Consider the following 27190-nt stretch of genomic DNA (forward strand, 5'->3'; position numbering starts at 1 on the left):
TGTATGACTGAAGCTTTAGTATGTTCTTAATGTCAGAAGTGAAGTTGTGCAGGATATCCGAAAACAATGTATGTAAGCACACCTCATAAGAGGATGTTTAAATTACAAAAAATGAAAGTATTAATGACAGTTTAGTTACCTCTTGTAGTGTATTATTATTCTATGATTCATCATTTGTGGCAATCCCGCTCCCTGCAGCTAATAAGAAGTAAAGTTTCTTTGGGGAATGATATTATTAATATAATTTTTTTTCTTGTTTTAGAGAGAGAGCAAGGTAGGGTGGGGAGCCTCTGGCATGCTGGCCACACGCACACAGTTCATGAACGCTAGCCACTTCCAGGCAGTGAGACAAGTTTGTTTGCCTCAGCATGCACAAGTACAGAGCCCTGCAGTTCCCAGTGGCTACAATTCAGCATTCCCAGCCAATAGGAGCTGCAGGAAGTGGTGGCCCAGCCCATGTGGTTTCCTGCAGATCCTTTTGGCCATGAATAGTGAACTGTGGCCAGAGGGAGCTGCAGGGATTCTCGGGTTAACAAACCATCTAGCAGCCTGCCAGCAGCTATCGCTGATGAACTGTGCATGGCCTGTGGGCTGGAGGTTCCCCACTCCAGAGTAAGGAATAATGTGCATTTTTGGTGCCGTCTTGTACTCTCTGTACTCAGTGGTAAAATGTCCATTGACTTCACCAGGGCCACCATTTCAACCTTTAGAAGCATAAAAAGAGGAATCTTTGTAATTATATGATATTTCTAGTCTTCTGCATTCACCAACACTGCAATCACATTTTTTTCCATCTCTAACATGCTAAAAACTGCACACACCATAGATTCATTAGGATAAGAAAATATATTTTTTATATTTTTATTTAAAGAATCTCAACACAAGTTTTTGAGCCGATGAAGCAAACCCTTTCCTTTGCACAAACTCTAAATAAATTGGGTTCTGTGCTGACATGTTCTAAGGTTGTTGTGTGTGGGAAGTCATGGAGACTCCCAAACCTTCCCCCAAATGTTTGCTTCATGGCCCCCATGTAATCTCCTGTGTTTCATGGAAGGTTTAACCAATGAATCCATAAAGCATAGATTCTCTGAGAGTGCCTCTGCATTCTTTCTGATCCACCCAACACGCCATATGCCAGGGCAGATGGGATCCCTGGAGAGCATATCTGTATTGTCTGTGCAGGCTGTCTACTGCCTTCACCTCTGCATTACACAATGGAACCACTCTGTTCCCATCATGTTCAGGACCTTCTGCTGGCTACCACTTGGCAAAGTATTTGTCGTGAGTGTGGCAGAGCCAGGGTGAAGGACCCCTCAGAGGGAGCCCAAACAGACAGAAGGGCAATCAGACAGCTGGGTGGGAGATGACTCAGCCTAATTAAAACCACCTGGCCCCAATGACTGGGCGAATAAGAGGTCTTTAAAACCCTTCACAGGGGGAAGGGCAGGGAGCGAGAGTGAGAGGTGAGCAGAGAGACACAAGGAGGCAGGAGCAGTGAGAGAACAGGTTTGAGAGGAGCAGAGGAGAGCAGCAGGAACACCAGAGACCACAGAGGGTCAATCTGTACTGATTGCTGGTACTCTGTGGGGAGGAGTCCTAGAGTAAATATCTAGGAAACATCTGCAAAGTGCTTATGCTCAGCAGTGGTACCACATGCATGTAGAACACCTCTTTCTCTCTTCTAGTAGTACTGCTGACATTGTGATGATGGATACTATTTTTATCTTATTTTCAGTTAAGGTATTGAGCTTTTATGGTACTGACTAATGTGCAAATTCTGTATGAACTGGTAATAGTTCTCTTTTCATAGTGAACCTCCACTTCTCTTTCCTCCTTCGATATCCAAGTGACTCTCCTGCCTTTGGTGATACCCAGTAAATCCCACCATTGTATCACTGATAGGCCAGTTGTATTTGAATCTCATATCTTCTTGAGGTTCACCAAAATTAGAGGGGCCCAGAATGCACCGGATGTGTCTGAGCTCAAGGAAGTCCACATATCTGAAAAAGAAACTGACACAAGAAAATATGCCAGATATGCTGAGTTCTTGAGAGAGAGATTGCTTGCCACCACCAAAAGATGGGACAATTCTTATCTGAACCTTTGAACCCTGTCAGCGCAATATTTGGACTAAGATTCCAGTTGATTCTTATTTTTTTCCAGATGAGATAATCTGTCTTTAATCCAAAGTTATATTTGCAAACATCGGCTGTGTCTGTTTGTATGTCTTAAAAGAATGATCAAGGGCTGATCATTATAAATACTGACTTTTTGTTTTTTGATGGGAGTTGGGTCACACTGAAGTATGTATGCAAACATAAAAACAGAACAAAGATGACCCCTGGGACAGCGACGTACAATATTTGAGAAAACTAAGCAGCCTTTACATGGAGAAAGTGAAGGGATAGAAACCTTTATTCATCAATGAGCAACACTGCTAGGGATTAAAAGAAACTTTCCTTGTGGACAGGTGTTTTACATCTGCCTACTGCAGGGTTTCTCACACCTGCTTATGAAGTTGCAGACAGAAGATTGGACCACTGCTGTGGTTCCACATGGCTATGCCCATGTTTCTGTAAATCAGATGGATGATGCCAGGCTCTATGGGAGTTTTTGCCATTTAGTTGAATTTGGCCTAGTTATACATGAGTAATCAAAATTTTTAGCTTTTTAATATTTGAGGTAAGCTATGAACTATTTCTCTAAGTCTGACAAAATCAGGGACTGAGGGAAGAAGACAACTTTCAGATGTAGAGTACTTATTATGACATAAAGTCTAGCCCTTCATTAACATAAAACTTTTCTATTTATTTTTAAATTTCTCATGTGTTGTATCTGGGCACAGAAGTAGCAATTTTCCACATTTTATAGATGAGTAAAGCAATTTATGTGACTTGGTTTCTACAAAGACACCTAGATGTGAGAATGAGATACAAGCTGTATCACCTTAAAGACTAATAATTTTATTATTAGGTAATGAGCCTTTGTAGGTAAGACTCGCTTCTTCAGATTCTGGAGCAGAAAAGAGCAAAACAGGGTGTGTTAAGGTAGTACAGGACTGCTTTTTTTTATGTGATGCCACAGACTAACACTACCCCTCTGAAACTATTTACTGTACAATATGTAAGTTGTGAAAAGCATATTCATGAGAAGTTTAGGAAGTAGCTTTTTCACCATCCTCTTACTCACATCAACTGTTTAAGGGTCAGGAACTAATGCTCATTTGATTTGTGCACATGATGTTGACCATTAATGTAAAAATAGCTAGCATAATTTCCAAAGTGAAAAGGCATAAACTAGTAGGATTTAGGACAAAAGTCATTAGGGTTTCACACTATAGTCACACTAGTCTTTCACAACTTCTGTTCTTTTAGCAACTTTTCATATTAAATACAGTAGTCCATACTTTATGTAAATAAGTAAACTTTATAAAAATTTCATACACCATCAATAATACAGAACAAATGCATTTCAAATGTTGATATAAATTGTATTGTGGTCTTTCACGTTTATTGTCTCTCAGTGAGTCCAGAGGAAATCCATTCAATTTACAGTGAATGAGATTTTTTTTTAATTGCCAGGCCTGTAAGATCAAGCAAGGATCTGAAAGCCACACCGTGGTCTTTCTGTCTCATGCAGTATTGACTTAACTGGAGTATATTACAGGTATAGTTAAAGTGGCAGCCTGAGATAAAAAATTTGCAGGTGGAACATAAGCATTCTATTGATGTGTGAAACATTGTAATGTTATTTATTGTATTACTGTAGTATGTTACAATAGGGCTGTCCCCAGGGAGGGGTGTAGGGCCAGGGACAAATCAGACTGTACCGGCCCGGGGCATCTGCTGCAGAGCAAGGCCCCAGTTGTTTAGGGCAACAGCTAAGACCCCAGTTGTGTGGGTGGCAGCTGGGACCCACGTACCACACAGGGCAGCGGCCAAGGCCCCAGTCACATGTACTTGGAAACTTAGAGTCCAGGTGTGCTGTGGACTATAGTGCCCCCTGCATCTATATCTTGTGGGACCAATCACGTTGGCCACCTGCACTGGCCTTCAGGCTCCCCCAAAGGCTTGGCCCAGAATGATTATCCCCGTTTACCATACCCAAGGGATGGCTGTGCCTGAGAGTCCCATTCCTGGAGCAGGACCCCACAGCGGTAGGTGTAGTATAAACAAAACAAAGAGATGGTCCTGCCTCAAAGAGTTAATAAAAAGATGACAGAGTTCACTCACTGCACCATGTAAAAAAGAGCACTGTAAGAGGTTTTTCTAAACATAGCTACATATGTGTTGTTCAACAGGATTCTAAAGCAATCCAGTGCCTCACATTCAGCAGCAACAGGGGTAGTCAATTGCAGGATTTTGTTTGCTAGTTTAAATCGTCCACTACTGTATAACTAGACCTGCGCTTTATAAGGCAGAGTTTCATGCTCTTTTACAGCAAGGAACAGCTCAGCTATAGGTTTTTCCTTTTTAAGGTGTTAGCTGTATATTACTGAAATGATTTTTTTTCCCCAAAAAGATTCCATTAGTAGTGCTCCCATTGACACCAGTGGAATGTGGAATTTACCCAATATGCGTAAATAAATGGAACTATTTAGAAGTTATCAACGGTTTTTAAGATGTGGTAAATGAACTCTGTGCGGATTACATAATTCTGTTCATTCTACCCTAATTCTTGTTTATTTTTAAAATAGCTTTGTGAATTTGGACAAAGAGTTTATTTTTTATTTGTGAATGATTTAGTTTCTCCATGACTTGAGCAGCCAAAATAATGCCCATAATCCTCTTGGCCTGCCTCTTCAGATGCACCTCAGTCCTGAACGGTGCCATTGCACAGTTCCCAGGAGATACACACTATTGGGGAGACAGCAGAACAGGCTGCTTTAGGCTAGCACACATGGCAGTTTGGGGATTTGTGCAAACACAATACTACTGTAATGCAAATCACCATCACAGTGGAGAATAGGAAACCATCACATTCACTTTGATGAAACTTGTTATGATTTGGACTCAGGCTTCTGGAGGTGAAAGTTTATTGCACATGCTGACTGTGGGCCATATCCTGTTCACCTTAGCTTATAAGGACTTTGAAATCAATGTGACTAGTTCAAATGAGTAAGGCAAACAGGATTTGTTACTGTGCCCATATTCCCCCCAGGTCTAAGAGCTCACATTCCTATTCACTGTTTATTTTGCTGTCAGAGGGTAAATTTTTAGGTTTAACTTGAGTGTTCTCCAACAGACCTCATTTATCTTGTGCTGGAGTGAGGCGGGGACAGTAATTGATATAACTGGTTTCAGTGCACACCCTACTCCCTACCTGGCATCAACCAGTTCTGACTGGCATGTAAGATAGAAATGGAACTGTAGGTCTCACCTGATTCCACCTTGCCATCCTTCTCTGCCTACTTACTCCCAGGGAGGCATCAGGTATACAACCCTAACTTTTCTGCTGCAAAAATCTGGGCAGGTGCTGTAGAAGAGGGGAGAGCAAAGCTGGGGGATGCACCATGCTCGTCTGGTAGGAGTTAGGCTCATCCATCTAAGTAAAAATGTTGAAGTATGTTGCTGTTTTTATGTGTGTGTGTATTCACATTTATATGCCGATTAATAATGTTTTTACAGTCTACATTCTTATTTTCTTACATATGTGGAAAAGTTTATTTTTATATGAACATAACCGAAATTTCCATCAGTTTGGATTATACGGGGGGGGAGCTGCTAATTGCAGGAATGAAAAGTGCGGCCCAAAATAAAAAGTTTGCTTACCCCTGCTGTAGAACAAGGGGATGGTCTCCTGAAAAATTACACAGCAAAGCACATAGGCCAGAATTCCACAGAGCAGGAGAATCAGTGCAATAGAAGTTCCCTGGCTTTTACACACTGCCAAAGCACTACTCACTGCTGTGGTATGTAATGTGTCTGCTGTTTAGGCTAATGTGAACATTATGCGTATTTTTCTATTTCTCCTGCGATCAGAATATAGTGTTACCTGCAGCAATTTTACTGTAAGAGCAAACTAATATTAAATAAGCATCATGACACAAAGACTGACCTATTGGGAAAATATTTACATTAAAAAGACCCCCAGCCCCAAAGTGTGCTCAAACAGATCACTCCGGGGACAGACAAAGAGCGCTTACATGTGACCAAAGCGCAGGGCTGGCTTTTCCCACATAAAAATGGCTGGGAAGAGAACACATCTGTTTTCCATTGTGGTGTTAACTTAGAATTTAAAATCTCTCATTCCAAAAAGCAAAATGAATCTTTACACAGTTTAAGGAAAATGTATCACTTAGGATAGTTGTTAGCAACTGAAGTGGAAAGGGTAGATTACAAAGTTACAAAAAACCATATTCTCAACAGGAAGTTACATTGTGGTCTGAGTGAAGTGATTTTATTCCATGTGTAGGAGGGCAAGTCACCAGTTGTATAAATTTTTCCAGACTGAGTAGTTAGTCTCCTAGCAACACTGGCAGAAAATAGTTTGGGCACACCCTTCTTTCAGTGAAGAGTGTAGTCTGAACTCTACTGCAGGGAACATTAACTGCAGCTAACTTTTGGGTTTGTAATTAAAGTTGTTTAATGAATGTCTTAACCTGGAACCAAAAATAATTGGACCCTCCCTCTGCAATTGGATCTGTATGTGTGGGCCTCTGTGCTTGACAGTGAAACAGAACGCAAGTCAGAGTCAGCCTGCATAGACCTGAATGCGGTTTGCAGTCTTACCTATTCATGTCTTTTTAATTTTCCTCTGAAGATTTCACGTTTGTATATGATGTGCATGACATTTTTGTTTTCAAAAAGTAGTATCCAATAATTCATTAAAATAGTACTATTTCTGTTTGAACAAATATATTTAACAGCAAGAGTAAATATTAAAAGATGGTGTTGAAAGTGTAGGCTACATTTTGCCTTGTGACAGATAAGAGACAGCAAGAATGTTTGGATGTAGCCATTATAATGTGTGCAGGAGAAATGAGGATGTTGGTATGCCTCCACTAAAAGTAGTGGTGATATCCTAGCTTCTTTATAGGATATGGGGCCAGCCACATCTGCATCATAATTATTTACTTGCTTCCCAGCCTGAGCAGATGGGACTATGAAAGGGGGAAATCCTGGGTTAATGGACAGCTGGGCCTTATAACAGGACCAAGAGCAAGCCCCATTAGGAGTTGGGTCCCTGGGTGGTCAATAAGGGTTTGCCCTGGACCAGGGAATGTAAAGAAAAGGGTGTCCTGAGGGAAACAACGTTGGAACTAGGAAGTATGTGAGGCACAGAATCCAGAAAGGGCAAGGAGCAGGATCTAAGAGCATGTCAAAGAGAAAACCCAAGGGGCAGGGGAATATTTTTGTGTGGTGGGCACTTTTTAGTTTGGACTTTTGGTATCCTGAAAGGGGTGTTATGATTTGCCTAGAAGGCTAAGCCATACTACTAGGGCAGCTGTATGCATGGAGGACTGCGCAGGCTCACCTTGGGGAGGAAAAGTAAAGAAGGGAGCATTATCAGAGCTATGCTTGGCCAACAAGGGATGCTATAGAGTAGCCTTACTTGGTGAGGGTCTGGCAATTTTAGGAATACTATAGAAAGATACTTCATATTACACTGGAGAGAAACATAAACTTGTTAGGTATTGCTATGGATTAGCATTTTCTGACACTTGCCAAAGCTGTGGGGTTTCAATTCTAGTATTTGGGATTCTGTTGGGAAGTGTAAAGCCCAGCACCAATGGGTTAATTGGCTATGCCAAAAGTACAATGCTGTATTTAACAGTTGCATACCTGTAGTTTATGGGTTTTACTTTATTCATATAGGGGAAATGCTGCAGGCCTAGCACAGTGATCAGGTACACTTGAAACTGGGATTTTATTATTTGAAATCTGCTACTGTAAAGAGATCCACTATAGAGCTCCAAAGCTAAATGTGATTACACAAATTATTTATACTTCTCAGATTGTACTCCAGGAGGCTTCCCATTGTGCAGTTTGAAACTTGCAGCATATTCAAACAAGTGTTCCACTATAATTGTGTTTAGTCATGGTAGGCAGGCATAAAGAGTTAAGTTTAAATTGGAAAATCTCAATACCATCATGATTGTACAGCTATTCTTGAGCAAGTGTCATGGGTTCCAAGGGTGTGGTTGATGAGACGCATTCAGAAAGCATGTGAGCCTAGTCTTATCTGGCATTATAAATTCTCTCTGAAGTGTGTGGACAGTTATGCATATTGAGTTGGTCAGGTAATCACTGCCAGGTACGTTGCATCAAATTATCAAAACTTCTGAAACTCTTTAAGTAAAAAAATCAATTCCAAAAAAGCCTCTGTTTCTCCACAGAATCAGAGTTGGCTTTACCGTTTATGGACAGGTCAGCTCAGATTATCTCCCTCACCAGCAAAAGTGAAATTTGGATACTTGTTATTTACATCTGTTAATACTGATCTGTGCACGTGATGATAGATGAAATTCTTCTATAGATTTCTAGCACTCTCAAAATAGATGGCTCCACAGTTTTGGGAATCACGGGTCGAAGGCCAGATCCTCTTCTATTTTTCTGTTCAGCTTTGTCCATCAGCTTCAGTTACTGTCTTTGGGATTCCTGATCTTCACACAGTAAAGGTGGCTTTAATACCTTTTGAGGTCTGTTTTTTTTTCTCCTCTGTACAAAATTTCAAGTAAATATGGTCCCGTGTTGCACCATATTGCGGGACATGGAGAGACCCCCCCCCCCCAAAAAAAAGGCAATTTTTATGTCTTTTTTTTTTCTGAAAAATCATCTATTGTTTTATAAGCTGGATTTATGCTAATATTTAAAGCCATAATTGACCTTACTTACGATTAACAACCATTCCCAAATTTTGGTAACAAAGATTTTACCATCTTTCTTCTTAGTAGGCAAGACACAAATGAAGGGACAGGTGGGAACTAAGAATAAACCTCCTAGTACAAAATATTCTGTGCATTCATTAACTATCTCATTCTGGCTTTTCCTAACCTTACTCTACCTCGAAGAGGAATTTCAGTTTAAATTTCTACTTGGTTGAGTATGCCTGCCGGCCTTTATTTCAAAGAAAGATAAGTGAAAGTTTTTACATTAACAGTGAACCAGAAAACATTCATCAATTACTTTTTGAGCAGTATTGAGTGTCCATTTGTGGTGACAGAAATTGCAGTCCTGTTAGGGTTGCCAACTCTGACTGTAGTAATTACAGATTTATTTCCCCAGCATGTTATAATATAAAAAAATCCTAAATATCTTTAAATAGCCTATTAAAATATTCAGGATTGCTTTCAACAGGCACGGGGGATTGATGCTGATTTCAGGAGACTCCAGACTAATCCTGGAGGATTGGCAACTATACCTACTACATGTTTTACTTTGGCCTCTAGGCTAGTGTTGAATGTGTGTTGTTTTCTAACGTGTGCAGCTAAGAATATATAACATGCTTATTCCTAAGCGTACATTATAGATATCTCCTTCTGGTCCCACCCTCAAGTGCGCGCTCTACTAGCCTGATGATGAAATCTGGTTTTTTTTTTAAAAGGTGAAAGTACTCCTGTTGCTGTGAGATTTCAGTACTGTTTTGCAGTCCTCTGAAGCTTAAATAGTGTCGTTCAGATGAAATCCTTGATTAGCATACGATCTTTTGGGTATTTGTGTAAAATGACCCCTTCATTCTTTGAGGTTTGCCCTTCATTTGTTGTTAAATAATACTGCAGTGTGAGAAATTTAGTAAGAAAATTAACATAGTGCATGTCGAAAACACACCCTTGTTTGAATTTTCATTTTGAAGCTAGTCTGGATCTGAATTTCAAACATCCTGTTCAGGAGTGTGTGTAGTCAGTGTTTTGACTGTCGCTCCTCTCTGCACAGCAGAATCATTTTGATGTGAACAGTTTGGGAGTATTTCCCCTGCTCTCAGGCTGTGGCCCCACTAGCACTACATTTCAAAAGGGGAAACTCCAAATAACCATTTTGAAATGTCATCTTTCGAAATGGAGCAACTACATACAAAAAGTGGATTGATGTTGTGATCCGCAATTTCGAAAGCCTTCGCCATCCTTGTGAAAGGGAGTGACTACCCAGCACAGAGCTTTACTTTGAAGTAAAGAGTCAGAAAATGGCGCAGAAAGGGTAGAATGGCTGACAAGCCCTTCTGGGAGCACAGGCCAGCTGCTTCCTTAAGGGGCCCCTCCCAAACACCCTCCCTGTGCACATGCTGAGGGCTCAGACTGCATGCAGCACGTGTTCTCCAGCCCAGCACCGACAGAGGCCTGCTCAGCCCTGACACCACACTGCAGCATGGATCTGCAGCAGTTCCATGATGAGGATGTCTTGCATCCACAATGGGCAGCCTGATGGGTGTCCTTGTGGCTGTCCAGCTGCAGCTCCGGACGGTCCACCATGTGTTTGGCTTCCTGCAGGCCTCTCCCTCGGTGCAACCGGAGCACCTCCTTCCCCAGGTATGCTGTCGCCTCTGGCGGTACCCACCATCACGGAATGGTGGGAACGCCTTATCATGCAGGAGTGGGATGATGAGCGGTGGGTCCACAATTCTCATATGACCGAGGCCACCTTTCTGGGGCTTTGTCAGTGACTGGCACCCAGCCTTCAGCACCAGGACACTCGAATGTGGTCCGTGCTTCCCCTCAAGAAGCAGGCCACCCCAGACAGCAGCCACTCAGTCAGCCACCCATTCGGGGTGGGGAAGGCCCCCATTAGTGTCGTCCTCCTTGAAGTATGTCTGCCTGTGTCATCCACCCTCTACGGGTCCCACGGAAGGGGTCCCAGGTGTCCCATGCACCCTGCCACATGCTCACGTGTGCTTTTGCCCTCTATCCCATGCAGGTTGTCGCTGCCTTCAATAGCATCCTCCTGCACCAGTTCACCCGTTTGCGGGATCTGGATGCCACCAGGCTGGCTTTCAGCAGCTGGGGTTTCCCAACTGTTTTGGTGCTGTGGATAGCACCCATATCGCCATCTGGGCCCCACCACACAGTGGCGGATAGTACATCAACCAGAAGGGGTACCATTCAGTCGCCCTCCAAGCCTTTGTGGACACCAGGGGGCGCTTTATGGATATTTGTGTGGGCTGGTCAGGCAGGGTCCATGATGCTCGCATCTTCAGGAACTCCTGGCTCAGGCGCAGGATGGTGGATGGGACCTACCTCCCTGCTGGGAGCTCCTGGTGGGAGACACAGCTGTGCTCTCTATCCATAGTCGCTGATGCCGCATACCCCTCCAGGACTGACTAATGCAGCCCTATACGGGCCACACAAATGAAAGCCACGACTGCTTCAACACCTGGCTCAACCAGGTCCGTAATACCGTCGAGCAAGCGTTTGGGCACCTGAAGGCATGCTTCGGTGTTTATTGATGCGCCTGGAGGTTGGTCTTCCCAGTGTGCCCACCATGGTGGGCATGTGTTGTGCTCTCCACAATCTAGTGGAGAGCAAGCACAAGCTGTTCATGGTGTGGTGGGCAGCTGAGGCCATAGTGCACTATGAACAGCTGGGTGCGACCCTGTGCCACCAGGCACACCGGGACGGGGTGTGTGTGAGGGAGGCTCTTCGACAGGCCTTTGCCCAGAGGTCCCTGTGACTGCCACCAGCCTGCATCCCATGACCACGCTCCTGCACATGCACCCCTCACCACTGCCCCACCCTCATCCCTGCCTGCACTCACATACCTCACCGCTCCTACCCAAATCATGATGGGCACCACGTACTTCACTTGTTGTAGCAATAAGATCACTGTTGGTTTACTTGACCGTAACTCCAACTGTACATGGGAGGGGCAAGGGATGCCATACTCATCTGCTAGGGTTGGGGAATGGGACCCACAGCACCCATGGGAGCCACGACCACCCCGGATGTGGGGCCTCCTGCAGGGCTGGTTTGGAGCCAGGACCAAGGTATGTAGGGGCGTGGTGGGGATGTGGCGACCTCAGCCTTGGTTGGGGAGCAGGAGGAATCATGCCTGAGGTAGGTGCTCCTGCCTGCAGCCTCTGCACCAGTTCCTCCCGTTCAGCTAGGGTGAGGCGGGTGGGAGCAGGGCAGCAAGGCAGGGGTGGCTGGAGGGGTTGCGGGAGAGGCGGCTGGTCTGGGTGGGTGGTGACATCCTGGGTGAGGGCATGAAGGGAGCTGGTCACCCAGGCCCAGGCTGCTCGCTCCATTGAGAGCCACTCCCACAGGAGACGGTTCTGCACCCACCCCGCAGCCATGAATGTCGCCATGAGGTCCTCCAGGCAGCTGCGATGGCATGCCCACCGGGCGCAGCAGTTGGTGCTTGGGGGTGTCATCCTGTCCCCCTTGCCAGCTGCAGCAGGGCTCCTCAGGACATCGAGGGGGCTGGGCTGGCTCCCAGACGTCAAGGCCTTAAAAACAGAACAGAAGAGCGGGGTGCCCCACCAGTCGAGCAGCTAGGCTATGTGGGCCAGGGGCCCCATCCCTGTCAGACATCCCTTCCTGCCCATGGGGGTGGAGGCCCTGGGGCATCCCGGGCACGGAGGGGTCCATGCATGGGCGGGACGTAAGCAAGGCTTGGTCTGCCCTCCCCCCATGTCCTCCCATGCACATGCCCTGTGTGGCTGTCCATGGGCTCGCAAAGTTATTTCAGAATAGTGGATGTTATTCCAAAATAGCTTTGCTGTGTAGATAAACCCTCACTGTGCCCATGAACCCACCTGAACTAGTAGCTACAAGGGCGAGTAAGTGGTTGTGGCAAATTCATTCTGAGGTTAGCCGCTATCACACAGACTCTGAACGCTCTAACCAGGAAACATGACTGAGGGCATGATCAGAAGAACATCAAAGTAAATTTGAGGAACTAAGGAAATCCTTTACCTATGATGTAGTCGTGTCATATTTTGATTCCAAGAGAACTGAACTGTTGGATTAGAAGCAGGCCTCACACAGGTTGACTAATGTGGTCAAATTCACATAACTATTTATGGGAGAAAGGCTCTTTCACCCATGAAACAATGATGCTCTCAGACTGTAGCCTGGGGATGTTCCCATTCTCAGTTGTATGTTTACAGGTGTCTTTTCATGAATCTGACTAATCACAAGACCCTTGAACCGGCCTATGTTCAGCAATCCTGTTTTTGCCCAGCAGCTCTCTTTGAGCCGTGGATACTACCAGATTATGACTACAAAGTTGTTTGTTGTCTTCAGGCACCTTATTCGTGAAACACTGAACGATCCCAAACATATGGTGAAAGTAAAAGTGCGTGTAAACTTCCTCCCCTCTCCGAGCCGGCCAACTGGGTTGTGGGGAGGAGGGATGCAGCAAAGGGGGCAGTTGCACCAGGGCCTGGCATTTCAGTTGAAGTAGCAGTGGTCATGGTTGGACCTCTGGGCCCCATTGAAACAATGTGGAGTGCTGTGCCACCACTGTGCACACAGATCTGAGGGAGTGTGTGGGGTACCCCGGAGCAGGGGGCTGAGCCCCCCCCTTTTGCCCCCAGGCCTGTGGTGGTTGTTGGCCCTGTTGACTCTCTAACACCATTTGCAAAACTCTTTTGTTACAACTAATAAAATCAGCTGCAGAGACTGACACGTCTGAAAGCAATCATCAAAACCATTTATAATGAAGTCTGGGAAGCTGCTCAGTCTACAGTGTTTGACTCCTGAAACACAAGCAGGTTTATGATACTTTGACCATTTTAAAATTGGGCTGAGATCTCCGACTCTAAGATACAAGACTTGTTATTCTGCATTCATTGTGGGATCTCACGTTTAATTTGGGTCACAAAGGTCACCAGGGATTGGGTGAGGAAAAAACCCCTGTGTGATGGGCTCAGTCACAGAGAGCCCCTTGTGACTGTCACTTATATGCCAACCAGCAAGGGCCATTACTGTTATCTTTCAACATGAGAGATACAGTTCTTGACAGAGACTTTCAGCTGAGCAACAAACTTGCCACCTCTCTTGATCCTGAGCCTTACAAGACCACAGTGGTCAGAAGCACAATGGTCACTGCTCAGAGAGGGTCCCATGAAGTCACATGAAGTGCATCTCATGTCAGACAGCTTTGTGGAACTTGTCTTGCCATGGTACAAGAAGATGTTCATGATGACAGCCTTACACACTGAATTCTTAGCATTCTCTCCAGGGCAACAGCCTGAAAAATGAGCAACCTCCTGAAAAAGGGGCAACAGCATCCTGATGGTGTGAGTAGCTGGAGGTCACCCAGCAGCTTCCAGATGCTGCGGGCAGAGAGGAAGCCCTGTATCTCCCAGCCACCACAGCAGTGTGGGAAACCACAGAGCTACAGCAACATTGGCTTCTGTATTCTCCTCCGTCTCCTCCACTTTCCCATATTGTCACAGGTATTTTTAATAAAAGTCATGGACAGGTCACAGCTTCCATGATTTTTTGTTTGTTACCTGTGACCTGTCTGACTTTTTTTTTTTTTAACTAAAATCAACCATGATAAAACTCTTAGCTTTAAACGTAAGGTTTTTTTTTGTCAACATGTTGAACAATTGTCAGTCTTTTGACATGGCTTCACTTATCCTATGGTGCTTGTATTTGATTAATTAGGTGGATGTATTTCAAAGTGGTGAGTTTAATAATTATTGTTAAAGTTTGTGGAAAAAGGATGGATGTGATACTTATACAGAATCCATTCCATTATTTATGTTGGTCTTTTAGCATATAGAGTGTAGTATTCAGGTCACATGAATCCATTCCTGGTTTTGATTTAGTTAGCTACAGGAGGAGCTGCATGGTGTGTCTGTGAGCTAGAGGAGTAAACCAGCACTTTGTGGAATCTTACTTTACTGCATCTGTGTGATTTATTCCAGAAGCTTCTAATCAGTTAGGATGCAACATATTTCTCATGAGTTTTGTTTGAAATGTTGGTGAAATGCTGCAGCTGCGTGGAAGAGCCATGGAGATACTTTTGCTCTTCTACACTCTACTCTTTTGGATCCATTTTTGCAACTCAAACTGTATTGTGAGTCACTTCTTCATAGAACAATTCCATATACCTCCAATTCTGTAGCTTTATTAAATGAATAAGTTGCTTTCTATAAACCAAATGAAGCAGTTTTAGCAATATTATTATGGTTTTCTACAATCCAAGTTTATGAAAGTTTATGAATTAGGATTGGGATTTTCAGAGGAACATGTAAGGCACACAGCTGCCACTGCATTTCACCTTCCCCTTCAGACTTGTGAGTCCAATCCCCCTCCCCCACCGCCAAGCCTCAGTGCTTACACAGCTGTCTTTAGTGCCACAGCACAAACTGAAGCCAGTAAATCCAGGTGCCGAGACTCTCTGCTACAGCTTCAAACTGTAGCATAGGCATATCTCTTGGCCACCTTTGAAAGTCCCAGCCTGAAGTACTGTAGGAATAATGTATTGTTAATTCTTTGAGGGAGTGTCCAATAAAAGTGCAGCATGCTGCTCCTGTTGATTTCAATGTGAATCTAAGAGGCATTCACCACCCTTCAGAATGTGCTTTGTACCTCGCAGGAGCATGCAGCCCTGGTTTGGCACATTTTCTTTTTATCCTAGCATACAATACTGAGATGCATATTTGCATAGATTACAGCATTCTGTTTCCATGACACTGACCTATGTGTGGTGCTCTTAAAGGCCATTCCCAAATCTGTGACATCAGCGTTGTCCTAAGAATACAGGTTGGCTGCTTGTGCTGTCATAAAAGAAAAGAGGATTTGGTTTTTGGGCTTTCTCTCTTGCATCTAGTAAAGAATAAAATTGCAAGGCACGTAGAAGAGCACGAATTGTTGGGCAAAAGTCAGCATGGCTTCTGCAGAGGGAAGTCGTGTCTAACTAATCTATTAGAATTCTTTGAAGGGGTTAATAAACATGCGGACAAGGGGCACCCAGTGGACATAATATACCTAGATTTCCAGAAAGCCTTTGACACGGTCCCACACCAAAGGCTTTTATGTAAATTAGGTGGTCATGGGATAGGAGGAAAGATCCTTTCATGGATCGGGAATTGGTTAAAAGACGGAAAACAAAGGGTGGGAATAAATGGTAAATTTTCACAATGGAGGAGGGTAACTAGTGGTGTTCCCCAGGGGTCGGTCCTGGGACCGATCCTGTTCAACTTGTTCATCAATGATCTAGAAAATGAGGTAAGCAGTGAGGTGGCAAAGTTTCCAGATGACACCAAGTTGTTCAGGACAGTCAAAACCAAAACAGATTGTGAAGAACTACAAAAAGATCTCAGCAAACTGAGTGACTGGGCAGCAAAATGGCAAATGAAATTTAATGTGGGTAAGTGTAAGGTAATGCATGTTGGAAAAAATAACCCAAATTACACGTACTACATGATGGGGTCAAATTTAGCTACGACAGATCAAGAAAGGGATCTTGGAGTTATAGTGGATAGTTCTCTGAAGACATCCACGCAGTGTGCAGTGGCAGTTAGTAAGGCAAATAGGATGTTAGGAATTATTAAAAAAGGGATCGATAATAAGACAAAAGATATCATACTTCCCCTATATAAAACTATGGTACGCCCACATCTTGAGTACTGTGTGCAGATGTGGTCTCCTCACCTCAAAAAAGATATATTGGCATTAGAAAAGGTTCAGAAAAGGGCGACTAAGATGATTAGGGGCTTGGAACGGGTCCCATATGGGGAGAGGCTAGAGAGACTGGGACTTTTCAGTTTGGAAAAGAGGCGATTGAGGGGCGATATGATAGAGGTATATAAAATCATGAATGGTGTGGAGAAAGTGAATATAGAAAAATTATTTACCTTTTCCCATAATACAAGAACTAGGGGACACCAAATGAAATTGATGGGTAGTAGGTTCAAAACTAATAAAAGGAAATTTTTCTTCACACAGCGCACAGTCAACCTGTGGAACTCCTTGCCCGAGGAGGCTGTGAAGGCCAGGACTCTATTAGGGTTTAAAAAAGAGCTTGATAAATTTTTGCAGGTTAGGTCCATAAATGGCTATTAGCCAGGGATAAAGTATGGTGCCCTAGCCTTCATAACAAGGGCAGGAGATGGATGGCAGGAGATAAATCACTTGATCATTGTCTTCTGTTCTCCTTCTCTGGGGCACCTGGCATTGGTCACCGTCGGCAGATGGGATGCTGGGCTGGATGGACCTTTGGTCTGACCCAGTATGGCCATTCTTATGTTCTTATTCCAGATAGGATGTGACATGTGCAAGCTGTAGGGCTCGCACGACCAGCCTATGGGAAGAATTAGTGTACTTCTTGGTCTGTTTTCCTTAATCTGTTCTAAGAAGTGATTCAGGCTGAAGGTATACGGTTAGTCTTTCTGCATAGAAAAATAAAGTAAATAGACTGGAACAGCCTATGAGATAGATAGATATATATATATATATATATATATATATATATATATTTACATTAAATGTTTTGTACATAATTAATCCTAAAGCACTTTGCAAACAATAAACTAGGTGCTTCTGACATATTTTACTAAGGCACAGAAAAGTGGCTATGATATTCGATTTGCCTCTTAAATTTGGAAAGATCTTAACTTCAGCCTGGAAAGCTACAAATGTCTGTCAAAAGGGTCCTCAGTTTAAGCTCTGAAGCAGAGGACTTTTTCTCATTTTGGCAGGAATACTGCTGTGCTATGTTAAATGTTTGCACAGTAAATTTGGCTCAGGTGATCAAATCTGCAGAGATCTCAGTTATTCTAGGAATCTACTTCTTGATTTGAACAAATCAGCACTACATACCTGCAGTATAATTCAGTTTAGGGAATGTCTTGTTTTTTACATTTACAGATCAGTTGCACTATCAAGGTTTGTATGTTGTTAAACACCTTTATTTTTTTTAGGATTAAGTACACCAAATCTGGTAATATGACTACAACGTAGGGTGACCACATTGCCCTATGGCAAATATGGGACACCGGCTTCCAGGAATGAGGTGCTGCTGTCCCATGTCAGGGCTTCTTGGCTATGGGGCTGCTGCCCCATGGTGAGGCACCAGGGATGGGGGTTCTAAAGCCTCCCAATGAGGGGCAGTGGAAGATGGGGGGGATCTGCAATCTTTGGTGGGAGGATGCTAAGAGTAAGGGCTCCTCAGACTCCTGGTGGAGGTGGGGACAGGGAATCAATTAGCTTGCTGAGGTCCCGGGCAGCAGGGGCTGCCATGCCAGGGAATGGAGCAGCCGCCCCATGAAGGAGCTTTCCCAAGGCAGGAGCTGCCTCCCCTAGCCGTAGGGCACCAGGGCATGAGGCAGCTGCCCCATGGCAGAGCTTGCTGGCAGCAAGGGGTGCCACCTTGAGAACAGAGCAACTGCTCCACAAAGGAGCTTCCTGGCAGTGGGGGCTGCTGCCCTGAGACACCAGGTGCCATGGAACAGGAGCCCTATAAAATATGGGACAATTTGTCCATTTTCTTTAAATGTCAGGGTACCCATGAGACAGCTTAAAGAAGGGACTGTCCTGGTAAAAAAAAAAAAAAAAAAAAAAAAAAAGGGACGGATGGCCACTTTTTTACAACTTCTTCCAACATAACTGTGGACAGGGAGATCACAGCGTTAGAATTAATTCTTTCTGAAAGGAGATTTGCACTGGTGCAAAGTGTTCACAGCTGCATTCTTATGAGAGGTCGGAGCTTGCTAGTGCAACCTAAAAGTGGACAAGGGTGGTTTGAGAGAGGACATGAGCTAGAAAATTGCCTGGGCAGCTTTTCTCAGCATGGCTGGTATTGAGCCATGCTCTAAATCTGCAGTCTGCTCCCAGACAGCAGAGGGGCCTAAGCCAAGGCATAGTCTCTATGTAGTCAATAAGCCGGTAAATTAATTTAGTGTTGCTTGCAATGAGTGATTCACTTATAGCCATCTGTTCCTTTATTCTCCATATATATAAAGCTTTGATACCAAGTACTGATGTCGTGCTTTTCATCTGTAGATCTCAAAATGCTGTACAAAGGAAGATGAGTATCATCATCTCCAGTTAATCAACAGGAACTCTGTTGCTGAGAGGTGAACTAATTTGCCCTGATGGCTACACGCACATGCATATTACATTCTATGCAGTGCGTGAAAATGTTAATAACATTTATAGAACTTGTAAGTGCCTATGCTTACACTGGGAAATGCATTTTCATATAGCTCTAATCCTTATTTTCCTGTGTGGTATTTCCTCCCCAGTGTTTGCCTGCCTCATTCACTGTGAGGTTAGCAAACATTCATTGTTAAGTCTTAAATTGAAACTATAAACTCATTTAGGTAAGAATTGTATCTTCAGTGAAAGAAAGTGAACACTGTGTGGGCTGAAATAAAAAATTAATAGTTAATAGTGTAGAACTAGAGAATAATTGCAATAAAAGTTGAACTCTAGTCTAGTCTGGCACTCTCTTGTCCAGCAACATCTGTGATCTGGCATGATTTTAGTTAGCCAAACAGTCACTTATCATGGGTGTGGCCACGTTTCCTGTGCTTCCATAAAGTTTGTTTAGTTACCAGTCCTGGCTTAGTGTTGTGTGCTGTTATTTAACTGTAATTTATTCCTAAATGTCTTCTAAGAGCTCAGTAAGCAGTGGAAGTGTTGGTAATGCGCTAGACAGTATTGACCTCCTGTGGTTCAGCAAATTCTTTCATCCAGCACTGGTCCAGTCCCAAAGGTGTCGGACAAGAGAGGCTCAACCTCTGTTTTAGTTGCTTTTGTTTGTTTTCAAGTCTTTATAAGCTCTACTCTTTTGGATTTGTTTGGTTATGTTAGGGATAGCAAAGATAAACTGGCTACAGAGAACAGGATCCTTCTTTGTGCATAATACAGAGTATATGCTAATATAATATCTTTCTCACTTATTTTTCAGATTAATTGCAAGTGCATCAGTAGCGCTTAAGGAACTTGTTGGCAGCCAGAGCAGATCTCTTCCCTTCAAGCTTATTCCCCTGCTAAATGAAAGGGGAGAGAACATTGGAGTGAGTGATTTCCTTACCTTTGTTTTAGTGATTTATTGAATTAAATGGCAAAGCAAGAGGGTTTAATAAGAAACAAAAACATTTCACGATCATGTCACTTTTTGCTTTATAGATAGAATTATTAGTGAATTTATAGGCAAAAGCACTGAGTGCAAAGATGATTAAAGTACAACTACATTAACACCATCTAATTGGTATTCAATATATGCAAATACATTTTAACTAAATATGTCAGTTTTCAATAATATGTACTATGACATAGAATATATAGTTAATGAGAAATAACAAAGCATAAGGCCCATCAATGGGAGGGGCAAGGAAGGGGGCAAATGCCTTGGAGCCTGCTGATGCAAAAGAGGCCAGGCTCCCGGCTCCTGCTGCCACAGTGGCAACAGCAGCAGCAAGGAGCCTTGGTCCCTTTAAATTGCTACCGGAGCCTGGCACAGCACAATCCAGGCAGCAGCCCTGCCTCAGCCCTGCCCCTCCTTTCCAAGGCCCTGCCCCTTCCAGGACCACAGAGCCAGTCCGTTTCCCCCCAAAAGTCTGTTGGCTCCCCTGTGCAACACTAGATATTGCAGGAAACAAATGGCATTTACTTATTTAATTGACAGTTTCCACACCCATATGCATATTTTGCTGCATATCTTGTAAACATCAGCTACTGTGAAAGGCCTTGATTCTGGAAAGCACCTAATCGGTTTAATCCATTCCTCTTCAGAACAGAACTTAAATACTTTGGTGTAAGCATGTGCTTAAAGTTAAGCCTGTGCTTAATTGCTGTCCTGAACAGGGGTGCCTTGCTGCATCAGGAACATAGTACATGAATGAAGTGTAGCTGAATTTAGATTCCTGGCGAAACATTCTTATGTGCTCGGAGGCAAGAGTGAGACGTCGGTGCCAATTTCAGTTATCTTCTTTGAAGCAATTCAGAGTCGTCTGTATTTTTTCACGTTTCCTTGTGCTGACTTTTTGTCATACCCTGTTAAGACTTCCAGGATGAAAAGTGCAATGAAGTGCCACAGACACTGGTATAATCAGTATTACAAAGAGACTGGAAAAAGACACAGTGCTCATTTGCAGGGTAGAAGCATAGCTTGCAAGTTAGGAGAATTATATTCTAGATTCATCTGGAGTCCGTGTCACACTGAACAGATCATTTTCTCTTTTTTTCTGCCTCAATTTTGTCATCTGTAAGAAAAGGGGATCATACCACTCACCAAGCCTGCCTGGATATTATGAGGGTTTAATTAAATAAGTGCATAGAATACAGTTAAATTGTTGGAACTCCGTATGATATGATTTTTTTATATGTCATAAATACCATACATGTTGCTCCTCTGGGGACTAGCAAAATAGTTTATTAGGGGAGCTTTCGTGGGACAGACCCACTTCTTCAGACCATAGCCAGACCAGAACAGACTCAGTATTTAAGACACAGAGAATGAAAAACAGTAAGCAAGGAGGACAAATCAGAAAAAGATAATCAAGGTGAGCAAATCAGAGAGTGGGGGGGGGGGGGGAAGATCAAGAATTAGATTGAGCCAAGTATGCAGACGAACTCCTATAGTGACTCAGAAAGTTCCCATCACGATTTAAACCACGTGTTAATGTGCCGAATTTGAATATAAAAGTCAGCTCGTCCACTTCTCTTTCCAAAACGGTGCGATAATTCCTCTTCATTAACACGCATACCTTTAGGTCATTGACAGAATGCCCCATTCCATTAAAATGTTGACTAACTGGTTTGTGGATCTGGAGTGTTTTGATGTTTGTTTTGTGCCCATTGACCCTTTGTCTAAGAGAGTTAGAAGTCTGTCCAATATACAAAGCATCTGGGCATTGTTGGCCCATGATGGCGTATATGATGTTATTAGAGGAGCATGAGAAAGTGCCCGTGATTCTGTGAGTAACCTGGTTAGGTCCAGGGATGGTATTTCCAGAGAAGATATGTGGACAAAGCTGGCAGCGGGCTTTGTTGCAGGGAAAGGTTCCAGGACTGGTGTTCCTGGGATATAGACTGTGGCTCTTAGTGAGGATCCTCCTGAGGTTGGGAGGTTGTCTGTAGGAGAGAACAGGTATGTCACTCAGGGCCTTCTGGAGTGTGGCATCTTGATTAAGAGTAAGTTGTAGGTCTTTAATAATTCGTTGCAGTGGTCTGAGTTGGGGGCTGTAGGTGATGAACAGTGGTGTTCTGTTCTTGGCTTTTTTGGGCCGATCTTGGAGTAGCTGGTCTCTGGGTATTCGTCTGGCCCTGTCGATTTGTTTTTTTACTTCTCCTGGTGGGTAATTCAGATTTATGAATATTTGGTAAAGTTCATGTAGTTTTTGGTCTCTGTCAGTTGGATCAGAGCAAATGCGATTACACCTAAGAGCTTGACTGTAAACAATGGATCTAGTCACGTGTGCAGGATGGAAACTAGAAGGGTGTAGATAAGTATAGCGATCAGTAGGTTTTCGGTACAGTGTGGTACTGATCAGGCCATCCTTGATTAGTACTGTAGTGTCCAGGAAACGTATCTCTTGCATGTTGTAATCGAGACATAAGTTGATGGTGGGGTGTAGATTGTTAAAGTCTCTCTAGAAGAATTCCACAGAGATCTTCCCCGCCACCCCTCCACTCTCTGATTTGCTCACCTTGATTATCTTTTTCTGATTTGTCCTCCTTGCTTACTGTTTTTGGTTCTCTGTGTCTTAAATATTGAGTCTGTTCTGGTCTGGCTATGGTCTGAAGAAGTGGATCTGTCCCACGAAAGCTCACCTAATAAACCATTTTGCTAGTCTTTAAAGTGCTACTTGACTGCTTTTTGTTTTGATAGTGTATAGACTAGCACGGCTCCCTCTCTGTTACTGTTGCACCTCTGGTCTGACATGGCCAGGACCTTACAGGTCCCAAATGACATAATTTGCTGGACCAGAGAAGCTCCTGCCCCGGGCGGCCCCAGCCTTCTGCTTCCCTGTAGTGCCAGGTTTCCCAAGATGCCGCCGGGCTTTGGCCCTCAGCCCTGCGCTACTGGATCTACCACCAGGGCTTCATCAGGTGGAGGCTCCATCCTTGGCCCCATGCTGCAGTGGGGGCTGTGCCCCCCACCACCGTGCTGCAGCGGGACTGGCAGGAGCTCTGGCCCTGGCCAGGCTGTTGGCCACTAATCATGCTCCAGCCCCTGCCCCGGGACTCTCTAGTCTGCAACATCCGTAGTCCAGAAAGACCCTGGATATTTCCAGACAAGAGGTTACCGGATTTAAGAGGGTCAGCCTGTATTTCAATTTCTTAAATACATTTTCAGGTTAATTGGAAATAGTGTGGTCTCTAGTGTTTGTAGGTTTATGATAGTGCAGCAGGGGAAAATGTGTATTTATTTCTTTGTTTTCAATTTTTCATTGTAAACTGTAGTCAAATAATATTTGTTTGGTGTTAATGCTTACTTGTAGGATCAGTTGTTTATCCTGCTTTGTCAATTATTACATATGTAACTATAAATTTCCACCCAGGCAACAATTGATTTAGTGGTGGGATATGAGCCACCCGCTGGACCTGCGAATCCAAATGATCCAGGGGGGACCAATGCACAAGACACTGAAGGTATATAATTTTTTTTCCAAAATTTTATATTCAGAAGGTCTTGTTAGGGAAACAGAAATGTTCATCAGAAAGAATGGAAAGTAGCAGACAATCAAGCATGTCAGTACTGGCATATGGTCAGGTAGTCAGAAAGCTTCAGAACTGAAAACCAGAATTTTGATTCTTGCTAAAGCTTGCATACAGAACATACTTTCTTTGACACTATTGTTTTCAATGGGAACATTATTACTCAGGACAGTTTAGATCAACAGCACTTTAAAGGCTGACATGCCGTATTTCTTTTAAGAAAGAAACTTTATTCTAAGAAACAGAAAAAAAATAATAAGGAGATCTAATGCTGTAGGAAAGGCCAGAAAAAAAAAAAAAAGAGAGAAGTGCATAGCTACTAAGAATATACTCTAAATCCTTGCACACCAAGACATATTGCAAAAACATTAAAAATGTTGTCCACAGTAGACTGTTATTGGAGGATATTGTTGTGAGGTATGCTTCAGATTTAACTATTGTTTTTATAAACTAGTAAGGAAAATTCTTGGGTCTCTATTTATTGAAGATATTTTAAATTAATTGCTCACCTACTAAGAATGTTTTTAAAAAGCTTCCAGTGTTGCAGACCATGGAAGAAAGATGTGAAATTTGTCATTGTCATTTTTGGCAACAGCCAATTAACTAACCAACCCTAATACCAAGGTCTATGCTAACAGTGTGCACACAAGTTATGGTAGTATATGAGCATGGATATAATTTTTAATCAGTTAAATAGTAGAAGTTTATTGTTAGTACATATAATACAATCCACTAAAAGGTATTGCAAGAATGCCACTTTATCTGAAGATTTATATTTATTTGTTTGTCTCTGAAAGTTTGTGTTAACTTGTAGTCTGTCAGGCCTTTCTATATTCTGTAGCACCAAATGTCAGCTAGATGAAATAAAGGCACTTCAGGTTTTTTGTATGATACATTCAGTAGTGTGGTACAGGTTGAAACTCTCTAGTTCACCACCCTCAGGATGTGACCAGTGCCAAATGAGAAAATTTGCCAGACCACAGGAGGTCAATATTGTCTGGCAGCATTACTAACTCTTCCACTCCTTACTGGGCTCTTAGAAGACATTTGAGGGTAAATTACAGCTAAATAATAGCACAGAACACTGAGAGCCAGGACTGATGACTCTAAACAAACTTTCTGGGACCACAGGAAAGTTGGCCACACCCATGATAGATGGTCATCTGGCTAACTAAAATCATGCCAGATTGTGGATGTTTCTGGACAAGAAAGTTCCAGACTAGGGAGGTTCAACCTGTACTTCTAAAAGCAATAGAGGCTCTCTTTTATTTAATAAAGGACTAAATGAAGATAGAAGGTAGTGTTATAATCTTTATTAACTTTAAATCATTAATTTAATAATGCTTTGATCTGTGTTTTGCCGAGCAACAAAGGAATGACTTATATGTCTGCTAATATAGATTAGTTAAATCATTCATACTATCCATTGACATCTTGTGTGGATATTTATACTTTGCTTGTCTCAAGCATTTTAATTCAGAATAATTTATTATGTTTATTTTGTGTCATGGCCAGATTTTATTTATATAAAAACTGTACAGGTAAAGGTCTGAGATTCATTGAAAAATATACAGAATTCTTACTAGACGAAGTTATTTGTATAGGATCATAATTACTGAGGGAGAGAATGACCTTCCATTCAAAACATTGTGTGGGAATTCATCTGTTTAACTTCTGTAGAGTTTAGGATAAATTATGTAGCTTAAACTGATGGGTCAGAATAAGCCAGTGTTTCTTAAACTATGGGCTTGTCTACACTGCCACCCTCCTTCGAAGGGAGGATGGTAAGTAGGGTGTTGGGAGTTTACTAATGAAGTGCTGCGCTGCATATGCAGCACTTCATTAGGCAAATTTCCCCCCCACCCCCCATGGCAACTTCAAAGTTTTAAACTTTGAAGTACCTGCACGCGTCTAACCTCAGCTCACCCACCGGTACTTCGATGTGCTGGTGCAACTTCGAAGTCGCTTTACTCCTCAAAATTTTGTTTGGTGTTCTGTTTAAGAAACACTAGTCCAGTGGTGTCCAACACGTGGCCCGTGGGCCAGAATCTGGCCCATGGAGCCTTTTTACATCCAGCCCATAGAACTGGCAGCATCACCGTTTTGAAAGCTCGCTGGGTGGCTCCGAGACGCATGTGGCTGTTTAAGGAGACATTTGTGGGTCCCACTCCTCCAGCTCCCTGCCATGCCACACTGAAAAAATAAAATTCAATTTAGTTGGTTTAATGTCCAGCAGAAGGGATGCGGCCATTAAACCAATTAAATTGAGTTCCATTATTTCAGGACAGCAGTGCAGTGAGTCCTGTGTGCTGCAGGTGGGGGAGGGAGTAGGAGGGCTGGGGAGAGTCATGCAGTCATGCTGAGGAGGAGATGGTGGCCCGGCGAAGGTGCACTGGGGGACAGCAGCACCCAGAACACCTGCGTTAAGTAAGTTAATCCTAGGTTTGGGGCTGCAAGGGGTTAAGCCTGCAGGCAGAGGAGCAGCAGTTTGGGGCTGCAAGGAGTTTAAGTCTGAGGAAGGGTTGTGGTTTGGGACTATGAGGGCAGGCTGGCGGCAGTTTGGGGCTGTGAGGTGTTTAAGCCTGGGGATGGAGGAGACAACAGTTTGGGGCTATGAGGGATTTAAGCCTGGGGGTAGGGGGCAGTGGTTAGGGGCTGTGGGGGGTTTAAGCCTGGGGGCTGAGAGGGATTAAGCCTGGGGTGGGGGCGAAGTTTGGGGGTATTCTGCTTTTTGCCCCCAGAACACGTAAAAAATTGCCACGTGGCCTCCCTATGAAAAAAAGGTTGGACACTCCTGCACTAGTCTAAGCAATCATTTAGTTTAGTTTTACCAAATGCCAGGTGTAAGCAGTCAGTAATAACTGATAACTCCAGTTTCCAAAGAGACCAGTTCCCCTATATCTGTTCCAAAGCTGATACAGAACAAATCAATAGGGCCCTGGCACGGCTTTGCAGTAGTAAGTATTCCCATAAGTTGAGTTCCTCCCAAGTCACATATAAAGATGAAGACTTATTAGAAATTCCTCCAACCCATGAAATCAGAAAATTAAACATATTCAACCTGTTCCCTGTGGGTCTTATCTGCCTGTTACCTGTGTAGGAGCAGAGGGCACTTTGAAGGAGAATCTGCATGGTTCTGTTTTTCAAGTAAACAGCAGAATGTGGGAGAGTCATGTTTTGTGCCCAGACACCTGCTCCACAGGCAGCCCAATGTATCCTGACTGCACAAGCTATATTTGGGGGCGAGTCTAACCCACAAGGGATGGAAGGCTGGAGGAGCCATTGCTGTGCAAATCCTTTGGTTCCAAACAATTTAATTTATCTTTCATGATTGCTAAAAAGGATTCTGTGAAAATAGGAAATATTTTAAAAAATCAGTTTAATTCTGGTTCATTTCATGGCTTCAAAATACTGCTTTTTAATGAACTGATAGGTTCTCAAAAAACATGCAACATTTTTAAACAGTGCATAAATTGTTGTAATATAGTGTTGATAATTTCCATTCTCCCCCCATATTAGTCTTGTTTTCAAAGTATAGAAAATGACAGTATACAAAGCTGTTAGTGTTGTTGGACCTCTGGATTATAGATATTATTTTCCCCAAGTTATCAGTTATACTCTGTTTTCTCTAGC

The 27190-nt window shown here is 43.2% G+C and overlaps 1 protein-coding gene across 4 annotated transcripts in view; it reads left to right on the forward strand.

Moving 5' to 3' along the window:
• The window catches only part of MYOF (myoferlin), a 129824-nt gene that overhangs the window by 21970 nt on the left and 80664 nt on the right, over positions 1-27190 (forward strand). For all 4 annotated transcript variants that reach the window (XR_012646308.1, XM_075000386.1, XM_075000384.1 and 1 more), the window contains exons 4-5: positions 19803-19911; positions 23401-23491. Coding sequence is in view for 3 of the 4 variants with exons in the window: in XM_075000386.1 (XP_074856487.1) it covers positions 19803-19911; positions 23401-23491 (200 nt within the window). In the remaining variant the exon portion in view is untranslated. The remainder of the gene's footprint in view (positions 1-19802; positions 19912-23400; positions 23492-27190) is intronic.

The sequence above is a fragment of the Carettochelys insculpta genome, chromosome 7 (genome assembly GCF_033958435.1).
Source record: "Carettochelys insculpta isolate YL-2023 chromosome 7, ASM3395843v1, whole genome shotgun sequence".
NCBI classification, from domain to species: Eukaryota; Metazoa; Chordata; order Testudines; family Carettochelyidae; genus Carettochelys; species Carettochelys insculpta.